Here is an 18,931-nt window from a genome sequence, read left to right as displayed (position 1 = left end):
AGTGTGCCATTATTAATTCCAAAATTAGGCACCACGTTATTGTGTCGGATTTGTCATTTTATAACGCCTTGCTGCCACTGATGTGATTGGACGCTGCAAGCAGACCCTCCTGTTGCGAGCTGAAGCCGGGTATTTTCTGCATGGGTACAAGATGCTAGCGGACAGTTATTAATATTTGTAAGCACCTCGATCCTGTGGTATGGCGTTTGAATATTTTGTATACAGCAGGCTTGTTTCATGAGTTATGCTGACTAGTAGTGAAGGACTGGACTTTTAAGAACCAGCGGTGCCAGGGAACAACACCTGAAACCTTCGTAGGATACCTGTTCGGCGCACAAGTGACAGAGACACTGGACACTTCCTTCGGCGTCAAAGATCAGCGTTTATTACTGCAGGGATGCAAAAGTCATGGGAAGTACAACAGAGTGTAGGTTCCAAGAGTCTGCTTCAAATTGCAAATGTGCGTCGCTCCTTTTATACACATTTTCAGCATTCAATAACGTAACGAACAAAAGGTTACAACTCAGTTCCCACAATAAACTTAAAAGGCTTCATTCATGGTGTCGGAAACCCGGAACATAATCACAGTAACATTTGTCGGTTCCCAACTGTAAAAGCACATTATCCTGCTGCTATGCACATTCCACTCTAGTTGTAAAAGGACGAGAGTAAGAGACAGGAACAGGTGCAAGGAAGTCAGACAACAGAAGGAGAAGGAGTGTGGAGGAAATATCGGAAGCGCAATCCCAGGATCAAAGGATTCGAGCCGAGCGCATGCAAGGCTGAAACAATAGGCCAACGTGGGAAGATTACCCAGCTGCGGAGCCATCTGTCTCTGCCGTGTCATCCCCCAGTCTTGGGAATCACAGGGTCATGAGGCGGACATTTGCCTGTTCGCTGACTACGTGAGGGCAAGAAACAAAATGGATGCCGTATCTAAAATGGAACCCGAGGGTAAAAATGAAGAAACCTGTAAATAAGACGAACCCTACTAAGTAGCGTTTCGAAAATGCGTACACCTATTAATCTCGTCATTTACGGTTCATAGATATCACCCTCGCTAGCATCGTAATGGTTCTCATTGCTCCTCAGACGCTCCTTTTGCCCTCATGTAGGCAAGCACTAGCCGGAATCATAATCAATTTCGATATACATCAGATCATTCAAGTGTTGCTGGAACATCATCTTATTCATCAATGTCTCGCCGGTAACAGATGGCCTTCTTATACACGTTGTAGCACAAAGGCCACATAAGGCAGGACCACACTGCACACAAAGACAACACGTGAACAGAAACGCCACAACAACCCCTATAATCATCAGAATTTTCCAACCCCAAGTTGACATCAGACCCCAAAACCATCCTAGAAGCGTCCAATCTCCCTCGTCCACGTGTATGGACTCTGAGATTTTATGCAACTTCGAGATGGCTTGGTAAACCGTTGGAGCATTATCAGGTATGAAAATGCAGCAGCTCGAATGGATGACCTTGCACACACCACCTCTGTCTGCTAGTATTACGTCTAGAACCATACGGTTCTGTAGCGTCATAAGCCTATCCACTTGAAGCTCTGCTGTCAGATTACCAAGGGCGCTTGCAGTTATGTTAGCAGTTGCTTCCACTACACGAGTTAACTGTCTCAGATTCCTGCTATTGACCATAGGGCCCCAAAACGGTAGGAAACCCTTAAAGAAATCTCCTGCTTCTTGACCGGCAGTATCTTCTTTACTAATGACACCTCTCACAACTCTGGTTTTGTGATAATCTGAGGCAACAGTGAAAGTTGGAGGCAAAAGATTCGCGATATAGCAGGTACTCGAGAAGTCATGAGGTAACCACGTATATGCGCGATCATAACATACAAAATAGGTACCCTTGGCAGTCAGAAAGACAGGGGAAGAGAGCATTGGTAAAACGTAGGTATCAACACAAGCACTCTTCCCAAGCTGAGCTCTCGGATTGCGACCAAGACCTTGCAGACAGAAATGACCGAGATGAGGTACGATCCAGATTGGAGATGAGCTTTTAAACTGCCTATTTTTCACTGATGTACTATACTCGACCTCACTCAGATCCTTATAAGCTCGCACCTCTTCCTCTGGGATAAGTGTTGCGTCAAAAATATCTCCATTTAAATCTGCAATTGCTATCGCCAAAGACTTGTGGTACGGGCTAGGACCAAGGTCTGCAGAGCGAGGCTCTCGATGGGGGTAGGAATCTAGTGCACTACGGAACATGGTCTGGAATGCTCGAGCTGACCCCTGGGGGCTATAAGGAAGGACAAAATACGGAATACCCTTATCCATGGTATGTGGCATTAACCCACATACCCAACAATTGGTAGTGTTCATCACCAACTGATGCTGATGTAGAAGTTAAACAAAAGAATTGTTCATAAATTCCGCACGTCTGACCTGTTCATGTTGGGGCAGAAGATGAAAGGAATGTGGAGACATAGTGGAAACAGAATTTAAATCATGAGAAGGAGGAGTAGGTAAAGTAGAAGGTAGCAATGATTGAAAACCAAAATATACTCCACCCACCAGCAGCATAGAAACAGTTAGGAACAACATAAAAACCTGTAACAAAAAACATTTTTCTCGAAATGTCTTGTGCAGTTTGGATCTTTGCGCCACCATTTTCTCAATTTCCAACAGCTTAGAAGACTCCATCTTCTAAAAACCGTCCGTGACGTTCTTGACGCACTTCGTTCTGAGTAGCGATTATCAATCCCCAGGAGTTCCCAGAAATCGACAAAAGTAATCGACCTAGTGTCAGATACCTGCTAAACAGGAGGAAGTACCCGCACGGCCCTACGGTTAACCCAGATGAAAAGGTTTTTAGTCAAGAGTTCATTGAGTTCAATATACGCCTCCTAGCTGTAAGGAAAAAGGTACACAATATATATATATATATATATATATATATATAGTAATGTCCACAATTTTTATGGCAACAATAGAGGTGATGTAAATTCGAAAAAATATAAAAATAATTTATTAGTCTGTTAGCGCGGTCGAAGAAAGTATCGACTTCTTCCGGGGCGAGTCTGCTCTTCAAACTGTGGATCAGACGGCAAAGGAGTGTTCGATTGTTCCCGCAATTGTTCAGAACTTGAATTTTCCAATGTTGCTGAAAAAGGGTTAACTTCGGATGGTTCAACAGGGGTGTTGGGTCTTACTGTGTTATCTCCTACAAGCTGCGCGTCACTAAACGGCACGTAACTTAGAGGGACGTAAGCTTCAGACGAGCCGAATCCTTTTCTGATCCAACTATCTGCTGGCAATGGGAGCGGAATTTTCTTGGTGTGGGTGGCATGCACCCAGTGTTTTCTCCCTTCCAGCCGAACCGCAGTCCTCGTTGCCAGCAACACCTGGTAAGGTCCCACGAACCTTGGCTCAAGATTTCGTTTTCGTCCAAAGTTGCGGGTAAGAACCCAATCACCGGGTTGGAGCCGATGACCAGGACCCTCTGTTTGTGTCGGTAGAGCCTCAAAGACCTGTTGATGAATCAAACTCAATTTAGCAGTCAGATCATAGAGATAGTCAATTAACATTGGATATTCAAGTCTGTCAAATTCTTTAGGCCTCGGAACTCCCCAAATGTTCGCAGGACGGCCGAACACAATCTCATATGGGCTGAGCCCTACTCGAGAGTGCACAGTCGCCCTGGTCGATAAGAGAGCTAAAGGCAAAGCGTCGGGCCATGATAGACCAGTCGTTGCCTGGATTTTGGCAATTTTCAGTTTCAGAGTGCCATTATACCTTTCCACTAAGCCCGCAGACTGAGGATGATTAGCACTATGAAATTTCTGATTTATGCCAAGACCACGACATACACTCTTCATTACACTTCCCACAAACTCACTTCCGTTATCTGACCATACAATCCGTGGCATTCCATACCTGGGGAAATACTCTTTGAGTAGGACCTTTGCTGTGGACAGGGCAGTATTATCCTTTAGGGGGTAAGCCTCAATCCATCTGGAGAACGCACAAACTACAACCAAGACGAACTTCAAATTATTGCATCTCTCCATGTGGATAAAGTCTAACTGAATAATTTCAAAGGGACATGTGGGAGGAGCAAAATGACCACGTGGAGTGGGGGTGCCCTTGCCAGGATTATACATCAAACATACCATGCAATTTTTAACCACTCTCTCCGCACATTTAGTAATTCCATCATTCTTCCACACGGGCGACAGCAACTTACATATGCCTTTCGTACTAATGTGTGATGTACCATGAGCCATAGTAACAACAGCAAGCACGTATGCATCTGGTAACATCCATCTCTGCTTTTCCGACAAATCAACCCAACATCCATTCTCGTCTAACTTTCCCGTACTCTCTTTCCACTGAGTCTTTTCCATCTCAGCAGCTTCATTCTGTATCTTCTTCACACTCTCAACTGTGTCCTCACACATACTAGTCTCCGCTGGCCATCTTACTGAACTCGCAACGTACATTCGATTTGTCAGATCTCTAGCCGTCTCCTTCGCAATCTCATCCGCAAACGCATTACCGCGGCCAACATCATCCGTCACCTTCCGATGCGCACTACATTTGATTATTGCCACCTCTTTAGGCAATGTAAGTGCGTCCAAAAGGTCATTCACAAGCTGTCCGTGTTGAATCTTCGTACCATGCGACGTCAAAAATCCTCTTTCTCTCCACAATCGACCAAAACTATGCGCCACACCAAAAGCATACTGGCTGTCTGTAAACACATTCACCCGCTTCCCTCTGGATAACACACACGCTCTCGTCAAGGCGATCAACTCAGCCGCTTGGGCCGAATTCTGACTCAATCTCGCAGATTCCACAACCGTACTCAATGTTACTACAGCATACGCAGTCGTCACATCACCATTTGGTAACTTAAAACATGAACCATCCACATACAAGGTACCATCGGGATCTACCAATGGAGTGTTTTTCAGGTCAATACGACCCTTCGTCTCTTCTTCAGTTCTCAAATAGCAATCATGTGGTGTTACATCACTTAATTCCATGTCGATCGGCAACAACGTTGCTGGATTCAACCCATTACACCGTTTTATCCGTATGTGACTTGCCAATAACGTCAACTCATATCCAGACAACCTTGCGCTCGTCAAATGTTGAGTTTTCGTTCGGTTCAAGAGAGTGTCGACTGCATGCGGGACCATCACCGTGAGCATATTATCCATGACCAGACCTGCGGACTGTCGAATGGACGCCGCAGCTGCCGCTGTTGCTCTCAAACAACTCGGCAAGGCTCTAGCTACGGGGTCTAAGGTCGAAGAAAAATATGCGCATGGACGCTGTTTGTCGCCAAATTGTTGTGTCAGCACACTCAACGCACAACCGTCCCTCTCGTGAACATAAAGTGTGAACGGCTTATTGTAATCAGGAGTACCCAACACAGGAGCCGAACACAACGCATCACGCAATTCAGAAAAACTTAACGCATCACGCAATTCAGAAAAACTTTTCTGACACTCTTCAGTCCATGGCAAGGGAGATGAAACATCCTTGCACGTAAGGGCTATCAATGGTTTCGCCGACAATGAAAAATTTGGAATCCATTGTCTGCAGTATGACGTAATACCTAGAAAGGCACGTACATCTCTCTGAGTCTTTGGCACAGTCATTCGAGCAATCGCTGCAATTCTCTCTGGGGTCAACCTTCTCCCATCCTTTGACAGTAAGTGACCTAAGTAGGTTACTTCTTGACAACAATATTGTAGCTTAGAAGGTGACACCTTGTGATGTAAGTCACATAGGTGCTGCAACAATGATACTGTAGCGGTTTTGCAAATAGCCTCTGTATCAGCTGCCACTAATAGGTCGTCAACGTATTGAACTAAGGCTGCGCCTGTCGGCAACACAAATGCATCAAGCTGACTTTTAAGTGCTTGGCTATAGATCGATGGACTCTCACAGTAGCCCTGTGGTGTGCGTTTAAATCTAAAACTGCGACCACCCAGTGAAAATCCGAATAGGTCTCTGCTTTCCTCAGCGATCGGAATACTAAAGAAAGCATTCTTTAGGTCGATTACCGTGAACCAGGAGGCCGAAGCCGGAATCAGGGTCAACAAAGCCGTGATGTCAGGCACCACAGGAAACTGGGGAATCACGATTTTATTTACTTCTCGTAAATCAATTACAAAGCGGTATACAGGAGGTTTAGTTGGATCGGTGCGTTTCAAAATCGGTAACACAGGACTATTACACACATTGCCTCGAGTTTCTTCAATGACATCCTTTTCGATCAGGTCATAAATGATCGCTAATAGTGCTCGCTCACCATCAAAAGAGATACGATACTGTGGTATACGTGGGAAACGCACGTTCGATTTCAACTGAACCACATAAGGTGGGATGTTCAATAAGCCTACATCATTGGGACCCGTAGCCCCTAACGACGCAGGAAGGGAACTCAATTCCGGTGGGAACTTATCAGTTGATAAGTACATAGGAGAGATCGTTCTCTGACCTAATGTAAGCTCCACTCCCGCAGGAGAGCAGTACAAAGTCGCATATAACCGTTTTAACAAATCCAAGCCCAAAAGATTCTCACCACAACCAGTAGATAAAATCAATGGGGCTTCTAGCTCATGAGGACCAATCGTAAGGGACAAAGGGCTAGAGACAGGATTGCTAACAGGGGCGCCAGAGAATCCAATGGAAACATTTGTTAAGCCGGACAAAGGTGCGCCAGGGAGTTTCGAATGCATGATGGAACTTTTCGTTGCACCAGTGTCTAACAGAAAAGGCTCAACTACGCCAGATGTAGCAACTGCGACGTAAGGCCCACTCTGATCAACCGGAACTGATACTACTCCCTCTCTCTGTCGGTGGCTGTCCTAGTAGTGGTTACCTGCATCAATCTCATGTTCGGCGTAATAATCGTCCACATGATACTGTGCTGATTTATCGGACCTCACATTTCGTTGGTCAAAATATTTATTCGCGTCTGATGGGGTATGAGGGCGCTCATGATTTTGATTTTGAGGGGCACCGCGGCCTCTACCTCGGGGTGCTTGTTGAGGACCACCACGACCCCCTCGTGCCGACACACCGTTAAGCCGGTCACGCAAAGCTGGACAATCATATTTTATATGGCCCTCTCTTCTACAATATGCACACTGATTATACCCAAGCGTAGATCTAAAGTCGGAGAAGTCAGATCGTGACTGCATTCTAGTGGACTGGTCTCGTGGTCGATACTGCTGTTGTGAATCATTTTGATTCGAACGTGGAGGATATGCCTGCTGTAACAAAACCTTTGTTTTGAGCTCCTTCGTTTTCTTATCTGAACGATCACTTTCTTCCTTTTCCCTATTCTCATAATATTGAGCCGTAGCTAATATCTGTGCAGTGGTTGAAACAGCCCATGCACTTTCTGAATTCTTCAATTTGTTGCACAGCTCAGGCAACAAATTCAACACAAACTTATCAACAAATAACCGTTGACCACCTTCGGTGCTCATGTCCTGACCACTATGATCGACAAATGCCTCCTCAAATCTAGTAAAGAAATCGGAGACACTCTCGTCTTTCTTTTGCTTACAAGCCGATAATTTGTCCCAATTTACCTTCATCGCTGGCATGAGCGTTTTCATAAGTGTAATGATTTTCTGAGGCAGCTCCGTAATTAACTGCTCAGGCTTAGCCCCACCAACTTGTCGTCCATCTGCCGCTACTAGTGTAGCCCAGTCACCACCTAACTCAACTAAATGATTCTCTTGGCGAATTTTCGCCCAAATCGGTTGTGGTACGACATTGCCAAACAGCATGTCGATGTCCGCAAGATTCATAACAGTAGCGTCTACCAGTTGAGACAACTCTTTATAATAACCTGCCGGATTCTTGCGTGGATCAGGTAAAGATTGTTTCACCTGCAAAACTTCTGATCGCTTCCATGGGAGGTGTATCCAAACTCTCTGAAAGTACGGCGGAATCACAGGATTAGCTTGCGGGTCACCTGGCATGTACACTGGCGGAACCTCTCTCATAGGATACTGACCAGAGTTCTTTTTCTGAGTATCGGAATCGTCATCAAACGACACTCGAGAAAACACTGTGCGCCGTAAGGCTAATAATCGCTCTAATGCACGTCGTACATCTCCACCTACAATCATGCCGTTCGAAAATTGACTCTGAAGTTCAGTCATATCGTGCGGTACATTATCTAAATCATCATTATACCATTCTTCTCTCAAAAAGTTACACATTTCTTCAAACACAAATCTCTGAGTGGGCTCATTAAACTGAGAAAACGTATCAAAGACCACGCGCGGCGGGTAGTTAGCAGGGTGTCTTATCCATCTACGCGCCATAGTTACCAACGTGGCACTCTCCCTTCCACCAGGGATTTGACTGCGCCTCTGAGGAGTTTCAGAGACATCGGGTCGAAATAACGATCCAGAAAGTGGGGAGTAAAGAGTAGCGACAGTATTAGGGATACGATTACGAACAGAAGAAGAAAAAAGAACAGGAGCAACGACATTAGAAGTGAACGTAGGGACAGCAGAGGTAGCCGGGACGGCTGAGGTAACAGGAACAATTGACTGGGGAGGTACAGGCAAAGGAGCAGTAGGAATGGGACCAGGTGGTAGGACAAACGCAGGACCAACAACAGGCTGACCAGCAGCCGCTGGAACTACAGGAGGAACTACAGGAGGAGCTACAGGAGGGACTACAGGGGGAACTACAGGGGCTGTAGCACCCTGTGGATAAGGAGGTGGCGATTTCATCAAATACGCTAACAGAGGATCCTCCTTCGAGTCCTCTTCTGTCTTATCAAGACTAGTTGATAATACCGGATAACATTTGTCTATTCTCATGTGATGTAGTCTAGTAGAAACTTCTATTTCTTTTTCTTCTTTATCTCGCTGACATTGTTGTACAACTTGCATTATCGGAACGATACCTTCTTTACGATTCTTTTTAAGCTGTTTGATTTCTTTCTGTTTGGCCTCTTTACGCCACAACCGAAGGGAATCAAACATAGCTGGCCTAGCTTTCTTCTTAAATAATTTAGTTTCTAGATTATCTAAAATCTCCATTCCAAAACTTCCGTGCGGTGGCCAACTAAGGACACCATCCCTTCTCGTATAACGGACCCAACAGTCATTATATATAATAGGGCCCACACCATGTCGACTATAGAGCTCATATATCGGAGTTCCAACTGGAGGTTTTGGACACAAGTCCTCCAACCGGGAATCCTTGTTGCAACATTTGAAGAAACCAATGAAACCACTACGGCTAGGCATCATGCACACTAACCAAGTATCAAACTTCAAGGGTTACCAAAGTACTAAATCTTCATGAAAGACAAAACCCTCGGTTTTTGGCAATTGCAACTGTCAAATAACAACTAAGGACCAACAACTAAGCACCACAAATGCAATGGAACCATGCAAACAACTAAGCACCAACAACTAAGGACTGGGAGCGACCCACAAATACTTAACTGAGAGCTCGATGGCGTCACCAGGAAGGCCCGTCTATCGTCTCGCCATACAAAGGACTACGCCAGGCACCAAAACAGGTCGACAGTCAGAGCATCGGTCCGTTGCAGCCGTCAGGAGGCGGGAATCTTCGCGGGAAAAATCTTTGGACCTCTTATTTCGACAACAGGATCGATGAAGCGGGGTGCACCTTTTCCTCAGAGATTTCACACGAAGTTCCTCGCAATCGTCAGGATTTGGACCGGTACCGCTGATGTCGCCCCACGTTGGGCGCCAACTGAAGGACTGGACTTTTAAGAACCAGTGGTGCCAGGGAACAACACCTGAAACCTTCGTAGGATACCTGTTCGGCGCACAAGTGACAGAGACACGGGACACTTCCTTCGGCGTCAAAGATCAGCGTTTATTACTGCAGGGATGCAAAAGTCATGGGAAGTACAACAGAGTGTAGGTTCCAAGAGTCTGCTTCAAATTGCAAATGTGCGTCGCTCCTTTTATACACATTTTCAGCATTCAATAACGTAACGAACAAAAGGTTACAACTCAGTTCCCACAATAAACTTAAAAGGCTTCATTCATGGTGTCGGAAACCCGGAACATAATCACAGTAACATTTGTCGGTTCCCAACTGTAAAAGCACATTATCCTGCTGCTATGCACATTCCACTCTAGTTGTAAAAGGACGAGAGTAAGAGACAGGAACAGGTGCAAGGAAGTCAGACAACAGAAGGAGAAGGAGTGTGGAGGAAATATCGGAAGCGCAATCCCAGGATCAAAGGATTCGAGCCGAGCGCATGCAAGGCTGAAACAATAGGCCAACGTGGGAAGATTACCCAGCTGCGGAGCCATCTGTCTCTGCTGTGTCATCCCCCAGTCTTGGGAATCACAGGGTCATGAGGCGGACATTTGCCTGTTCGCTGACTACGTGAGGGCAAGAAACAAAATGGATGCCGTATCTAAAATGGAACCAGAGGGTAAAAATGAAGAAACCTGTAAATAAGACGAACCCTACTAAGTAGCGTATCGAAAATGCGTACACCTATCAATCTCGTCATTTACGGTTCATAGATATCACCCTCGCTAGCATCGTAATGGTTCTCATTGCTCCTCAGAAGTTTCACTTTGGGGAAATCACTCTCAAAGACTGCGAAGATAAGGCATTAACTCTGGCCAGTGGTTTTCTATATAGGAGCTATATGCAAGCCAGGAACATCAGGCTAAATCCAGTCTTTCTATGCATCACTTTTTAAAAATATTTTTTAATTTTGATTGAGAATGCAAACACTGAAATACGTAACTCAATCACTGGAATCAGCAGATTGGATAAAATAAGGCAAAATAATTATATTTTATAAATCATTACAGTTTGCAGTACAAAAGTGCATCATCCGAGAATGTATTCATCACAAAGGTCAAAAATATCTAATCAGGCCCAAATAATCTCTCCTATTCTTCCAGACACGATATTTCATAGTAGATCCTCTAACCTCAGCTATGTGGAGTTCCAATTCATGTGCCTCCATTATTTCCTTTCACCATTTTGCATACTTTGGAAGAGAGGCAGATTTGCATTTCCTTGCAAACATTAGTCTAGCAATAGTCAAGCTGTAGAAGACCCAGTCAGTAGACCTTAAGCCCACAAGCACCATTTTCAGAGTAAATATCAATACAATAGGTTGTATATTGGATATCTGAAGCTGAACTGAAGACCAGAATGGCATATGTTTGTAGTATGTGGCAAACATGTGAACATAATCAGCCACAACCACTAAGCCTTGTGGCCAGCTATAAGGTCGGTTATAGCATGTATACAGTTTAGAAGGCTAAAATAAAAATCGAACAAAGTGCGGTAAGTCTGACCTCTCTGGCTAGTAGGAGTGATAACTCTGCAAAAAACGTGCATGAGTACTAGTCAGTTCTTTTTCTGTAACCATCTTGTTTAAGCTAGTGGTCCACTTGTCAGCCCATAATCCCAAATTCCATTGAAAGTACTGAATCAAACAAGTGTTCCTATCCTAGATAGTTAATGGATGGTTACCAAAATTCAATTGTGCAAATTCAGGCTCGGCCAGCGGGCCCGTAATACCGATAATCCCACTCAGTAAGGAGGTCCAAATTTGAAGGTATTTAAAGAAATCATTATGATATACAGTGAATTCTGCATGTAGGCTTGAAAATGCCTTGACCCAAAAATCATCTAACAAATCACCTAGGCGTTTAACTTCCAGTTGGCACCAAGTACCAAAATAATGGGAAGTAAAGCATTCAGGTATATTGGGGTTGTCTAAAAACAACATTTAGGTCTCTACTAGCAGGATTCTCAAAAAAACCCTCACATTGGTCCAGGTCTTTTCAAGGACTATCATAGTCTTTAAGCTAACCCTCTTGAAAAATATTCCCCTTTTGAATTTGCTCCTACTGATGCCAGGATCCTTCGTAATTGAGATGTCGTGAAGCCAGTTATATGGATAGGTGTCATATAGCATTCATATGGGGTTAGCCATGCTAGCCGAACAATACAGGTGCCAATCTGGAAGTGTTTAGTTATTGGGAGTTTTAGAGGTTTAGTGATCTCCGCTCTTTCTTCCCCTTCCATATGAATCTTATTACCATAGAGTTTAGCAACTTAAAATATCTATGGGGGATATAGAAGGGTCGAGCACGGAAAAGATACTTAATATTGGGAAGAATTTTCATTTCGAATAGATTGACTCGACCAATTAGGGATATGGGCAAATGCATCCACTTATCCAGTAGTAACCTAATCTGTTGTAATTGTGAAGTATTATTATATTCATAAGATGGGTTGTTAGTATGAGCCAAAATAATACCCAAATACATAGCTTGGGTTGTCACTCGGGGATCTCCACTTCTCGCTCTACACGCTGAAATAGGTTGTGTTTTGTGAGCATTTATTTTATGTTCCAAGACATGACCAAAATCTATTCCAGTTTGTTCAGCAATCTTGATTATAGTATCGGAACAGTTAAAAATATTAATATATCGTATGCATAGACAGCCAGGGGTGAAGAAAGATATAAGTACGGGTTACTGGGGATGTTTCTCCATAAGAGTCTAATTTATATGGCTCTATGTATAAGGCATATCAATCAGGGGAGAGTCAGCAACCTTGCTGAGGGCCTCGCCAAATAGAAATAAAGAGAATTAACTATTGCTGTATACTGATCTGAACCCTAGGAGCTTAATATATAGCTTTGGGCAGGTTAATGAATATAGGACTGATATTACACTGCACAAGTAGTTCCCAGAGAAATATTTGAGGACACACAATCGAATGCATTCTAAGCTTCAAGTAAAATAATATTAAGAGGTTCTGCGAGAGTCTCCGCCTTATCTATTAGTGTGGTAATTGAATGTGTATTTGAGGCCCTGTCCTTCCCTGGAATAAAGCTTTGTTGTTCTTGTGATGTAAACTGAGAGATAATCTTATTATCTCGATTAGCCAAGAGCTTGATGAATATTTTTTAATCCGCATTAAGACGTGATAAAGGCCGATGCGAGCTACACTCTCTAGGATCTTTATCTTTTTTGAGAATTATTGTAATAATGCTGCATTCAAAGAGGATGGGCCACCAATAACATACTGAATTTCTTTTAGCACTTCATGGCAGCAGAGCTCATGCTAATTTAGCAATGTCGATAATGACCCCAACAGCCTAATGGCAATCTGATTTGGATCATTTAACTCTAAGTGATTTATTAATGAATATAATTGAAACTCCTCTTTGACCAGAGCAATACGTAACGCTTTCCGAATCATATATTCAAGGTACAGTTTTTTGGGCAGAATGTAGATATACAGTGCATGTTAGCCTCTTTTTGATCAAATATATTCTATATGCAAACTTTTGAGTAACACTCTGAATCTGTATCCACATCGTTGAACTTTTCACCATCCGTTCCCAGGGTAGAACACTTTGCGACCTGGGCTCCTGTTCAACATCCAAGTCATCATTCTGGGTTACCTTTCAGTGGACATGCGCAGTCGTCATGTGACTCAGCTTACTTCAGTTATACATAAAAGGCCCAAATGTGCACTAGTGATGAAGTCAGAAAGACAGATATTAGATTCACGAATAAAGTGGTCACACTGTATACCACCCACCTCTGCTCTACTCCCCTTTACTTATTATTACTTTCCCGCATTAGCATCAGTAAATAGCTTGTTTTCATTTCAAGCAAGCAGATGCCATTCACATGAGTCTTCAAGACTCCATTTTAGTGCCTTCTGCTCATGTGCAAGAATTTCCCTCCAAGAGATAGCTCGTCATACTGCGTAGATGGAGATGGCGCATGCGCAGTAAAGATTTCCCATATAAAGCAGTTTTAGTCCTTCGATAATTTTATTCGCGTTAGTGAACACATAAGCAAGCTTCACTAACCCGCGTATTCATGTGGTGTGCATTAGTTTTACACATAACAATTTTAATAACTTGTTAGTAAGTTAAAGGAGCGGATTGCATCCGAGCAAGTCTCTTTTCTACGAGTCCTTGATCCATCAATCCCCTCTCTGATGGCATTTTGAGCCATCACAAAATTACCCATCCCTAACCAGATGCCAACTTTCAGCATTTCTCATTTTCATTCTTCTCTTCTACTTTCTTATTTTCATCTTTGTTTTCTAACTCTTTTTGCATATCCTCCCTTTCATTTCCTCCATTTGTATATCCTCGTATTCCCTCTTTCTTTTCTTTCCTTTCCTATTCACTTCATATCTCCTTCTTTTCCCTTTGTTTCTGAAACATTTACACTAAATCATTATTGTTAGAACTATTATCGCTATACCGACTACTGGAAGAATTATTTGACCTAAAATGCTTTTCCCTTAATCAGAAAACCAAGTCCCTATTGAGGAAATACTTTTTGTTAGTCTCTTCCATACACTGTCAAAATCCAGTGGTTTCAAACTTCTTGACGTTTTGTAATATTCTAAATATACCCTCTAATTTCCTTACTTTTGTCAGGAATGCAAGTGCAACAATGTTTAATTTTCAGCATTTTACAGACTCCATCCCCTTTTGCTAATAAAATATCAAGTGCGGGTTGATTTTGTAAAACCATAGACCTAATTGCAACCATTTCTGCATTAATCATCAAGAAACCCCCAGCAGTATCAGTCGAAAGACGATCAACTACTGTTGACAATTTACAAATTCTAAGTGAATTCAGAATGACTCCCACTGAAGGTATCAATGCACCAAATATATCACCTACTATTCCTGAGAAAACTAGCTCTTTCTCTGTGTTAATCCATTAGTTTTTTCATTGTTTCCAGTGATTCATTTTACATGATAAATTTGCGAAAATACTGTCCCAAAATAGGAGCTTCCGTACCACCGTGCAGGCAACTTATAATAAGCATTATTCCCACACACGTAGTATACCCCAGGAAATACTGGATCAGTTACCCCTTCTAGTCCTCAACTTCCCAAAATTAGGAAGTTATGTTCACATTCACTGGAACCAATAAATACGTTATTATAATCTGTCTTTTATCTATGGTCCAGGGACATCGCTAGTTCCATAATTTCTCTCTTTCCCAGCTCATGGTGGTACATGGGGTTTCTGTTCTGCAGCTTTCGTTTGAAAATCCTTTCTCCTTCCCTCTACTAAATTCAAAAACACTTTCTCTTCTTCACATAATATACATGTTAAATTATTCTTGTGTGCCTTGACCATATCTATTGATTTTCTCGTTAAGAAAAATTCACCCATGAAGTGTGCATCTTGACTACTAAGTACTGGATTCATATTCTTTCCACTAGGAAGCTCTGGAAGACTACATCTAAGTTTCACGACTTTCTGGCGTGTTTCATCACTACTACCCAGTCTCCGGGATTCAAATCATGCACCTGCGTTGGCTGCCAACCTGGTGAGAGATAGAACGCACTAGGTCAGCCTATCCTTTGCAATAGTCAATACCAAATTATCAGTTATATTCATCAATTTATGACCAGGGATAAATGCTTGTATCATTGCTCTTCCCATGAGTATCTCATGTGGAATCAATCCTGTTTTTCTGTCAGGAATATTTGGGAGTCCCATCAACACAAGAGGCAATGCATCTGGCCATTTCAGTGATGTAGATGCACATACTTTTCCTAACCTTGACTTGATTGTGCCATTTAGTTGCTCAACCACTCCAGAAGCCTCTGGACGGTATGCACAGTGCAGTTTTTGTTCAATTTTGAATGCTTCACAGATTAATCAAATTATTTCATTATTAAAATGAGGTCCTCTGTCTGTTTCCAAAGTGACTGGAAAACTGAAACGAGGTATCAACTCCCTCACAGTAATTTAGCAACTGTGAGACTGTCATTTCTACTTGTGGGGTATGCCTTTACCCATCTTGAGAACAGACACACTATGACAAGTACATATTTCAATCCATTGCACGGTGGCAACTCAATTAAGTATAACTGTAATCTCGTGAATGGTCCTTCTGCCTTTCCAATTTTTCCCCAACTGACCACTGTCTTTCTACCTCGATTTAATTGCTGACAAATTAAGCAACTTTGGCAAAGGCTCTCTGCGACTACCCTAAACTTTGGATTGTACCACCTCTGTCTGAATAGTCTAATCATTGAATCCCTGCCAATATGTGTTGTTCCATGGTATACTCTTGCCATTTGAAAAAGTAAGCAGCCTGGCATCACTGGTCTGCCATCGGTGTATTTCCATACATCATCTTCTGTCCTTCTTTCACATCCTGACTTTATCCAGAGTTCCTTTTCTTTTGCCTCAACTACATCCTGCAACTGTCTAACCTCATCCAATGTTTCCAGAGCTGAGAGATACATACGTTGGCAGCTGAGTTCACTTGTTTCAATCTTTCTGTTAAGTGCCATGTTATGTCTTGCACAATAGTGAGCATTTTGGTCTGCATATCTGCTTCCTGCCGCTACATAGTAATTTCCTGTCGGGTGAGCAGCACACTTGACCACTGCTTTTTCTTCTGGCAATTGTATTGCGTCCAACAGCTCTTTTACATTTTTACTGTTTCTTATAGGAGATCCTAAAGAAGTCAGATATCCCCTCTGCATCCATAGTTGGCCAAAGTCATGCACAGCCCCGAAACCATATTGACTATCCGTAAATATGGTTATTTTCCAATTTTTCCCAATTTTGCATGCCTTTGTTAAGGCCACCAATTTGGCACCTTTTGCAGACTTGACTCCAGGTAAACAGGATGCCTAAATGACCTCTGTCATTTTACATTCAGCATAGGCTGTACTAAGTCCTCCTCCTTCTGTTCTCATGCATAAGCCATCTACAAATAGTTGATGATCTGGTTCTTTCAATGGCACTTATTTGATGTCGGGACAGGGCTTAGTACACATTTCAGTCACATCCAGACAATGATGATCCACTTCATCTTTCACCTCTTCACAACATGGGTCTGGCAATAATGTGGCAGGATTCATTATTGTGCATCTTATTACTGTCACATTCTCTGCTCCCAGAATCACTCTTTCATACTTAGTCATCCGAGTAGGGGTAAGGCGCTGTGTCCGAGTTCTTGTCAAAAGAATCTCAATTGAATGCTGGACATGAACTTTCACTGGATATCCCATCACAATCGACTCACTTTGCTCCAGACTCATACAGTTAGCAGCTACTGCTTTTAAGCAGCCGGGTAACGCTGAAGCTACATATTCCAAAGTAGCAGAAAAATTTGCTTCTGGACGTCGGCTTAATCCATGTCTTTGTGTCAAAACTGAAAGTGCACAATCTTCTCTCTCACAACAGACAGCGCTAATTATTTTGTATAATCAGGCATGCTTAAGGCAGGGGCCTCACACAGACAATTTCGAAATTTCACAAACGCTTCCACGCAATCTTCATTCCAGACAATCGGATCCTTTTCCCTTTTCTGTGTTAAATGAACTAATGGTTTTGCCAGCAGGGAAAATCCAATGATCCACTGCTTACAGTACCCAACTACTCTGAGAAACATTCTCACCTCTTTTTGTGTCTGGGGTAATTGCACTTGCTTTATTATTTTTATTCTTTCTGGTTTTACTTTTCTAACTCCTCTTTCTATTTTGAACCACAAATATCTAAATGCTTCTTGGCAAAACTGCAATTTCTCTGGAGACACCTTGTATCCTCCTTCGGCCAAATGGTTCAGTAATGCAATTGTGTCAGTAACACAACCTTCTTGTGTTTTTGATGCCACCAGTAGGTCATCAATGTACTGAACCAGAAATGAGTTTTTGGACATGACCAATGTTTCTAGATGCTTTTCAGGATTTCATTAACAAAATTGAGGGACTCTCTGCATACCCTTGAGGAATTTAACGGCAAACAAATATTGACTGTCTGGGTGCAAAGGAATAGAGAAAAAGGCTTGGCAAAAATCAATTACTGTAAACCAGCCTGCATTCCAGGGAATACGATAAAGGATCACTGCTGGATTTGGCACCACTGGGCAACATGGCACTACAATTTTATTAATCTTTCTCAAATCCTGCACTATCTTGTATTTTCCACTAGGCTTTTTAAGTCCCATTATTGGCGAATTACAAGGACTACCCATTATTTCTTTTAAAATTCTTTGTTAAATCATTCGGTCACTTTCTGGAGCAATTCCTGCTTTCACTTCTGGACTCATTTTGTACTGTTGGGTGTTTGGATAAACGGCACCCTCTTTCACCGTCACTTTCACTGGATCTACATTTGACATCAGCCCAATATTTTTTCCTGTAAAATCCCACACTTCTCAATTTACTGTGCTTCCCAATTCTTATGGTAATTCACTTTTGGTTATCAATAAAAACATCTCATCTACCTAAGTACCTTGCTTAGCTAACATCATTTGATAAACAACTTCTTCATCAGGGGTTTGGAAAGCAACACCATCTGGTGTATACAGTAGTTTGTGCAATTCATTTTGCACAATAGATCTCTTCCCAACAGATTTACTGCACTGGAATCATAAATTACAAGCAGATGCATGTCTTTAAAATTTCCAATACATACCTCCATTGGTTTTGTGAGTGGGGTTCTAATCTGTTGATGCGACACTCCTACAACTTGGATGGACTCTCCCTAGAGGGGTAGGTTTGGGATGTCTGCTGTTCTCACATTAGATTGGGTAGCACCAGTATCCAATAGAAAAGTGATATCACTACCTCCCACTTTCCCATCAATAAATGGGCCTGACTGATCTACCTGCAAGGATGCACCAAACACGCACTTCTCTCCCTCCCCCCAGGCACCGTCACTGCACATAGTCCGCTTCGTCATTATCATTCTGTAAAAAATATTATTTAACCACAGACTTTTTCTTACCATTTCCTCCTTGAAATCTGGCATCCGCACTGTAATTTTGAGGGTTCACAAAGTTTGGCATAGAAGCTGGTGGCACCTGATACTGTGGAGTAACTACCTGCTGCGGCTGATTCATAATCACTTCATTCTGCATCTGTGGATTTAAATTT

The 18,931-nt window shown here is 42.7% G+C and overlaps 1 protein-coding gene across 2 annotated transcripts in view; it reads right to left on the bottom strand.

Annotated features, from left to right (window-relative positions):
- LOC144791737 (phospholipid scramblase family member 5-like) overlaps nucleotides 1-18,931 on the bottom strand; it is a 217,144-nt gene that overhangs the window by 108,689 nt on the left and 89,524 nt on the right. Inside the window, exon 2 of one of the 2 annotated variants that reach the window (XM_078666505.1) lies at nucleotides 18,783-18,915. The exons of the other annotated variant lie outside the window; for it this stretch is intronic. Within the exon in view, the coding sequence (XP_078522631.1) occupies nucleotides 18,783-18,806 (24 nt within the window). The 5' untranslated portion in view covers nucleotides 18,807-18,915. The remainder of the gene's footprint in view (nucleotides 1-18,782; nucleotides 18,916-18,931) is intronic. 2 annotated transcript variants of the gene reach the window in all.

Source organism: Lissotriton helveticus, chromosome 11 (genome assembly GCF_964261635.1).
Source record: "Lissotriton helveticus chromosome 11, aLisHel1.1, whole genome shotgun sequence".
NCBI classification, from domain to species: Eukaryota; Metazoa; Chordata; class Amphibia; order Caudata; family Salamandridae; genus Lissotriton; species Lissotriton helveticus.
The sequence above is the reverse complement of the archived record's forward strand: the minus strand, read 5'-3'. Positions and strand labels throughout refer to the sequence as shown.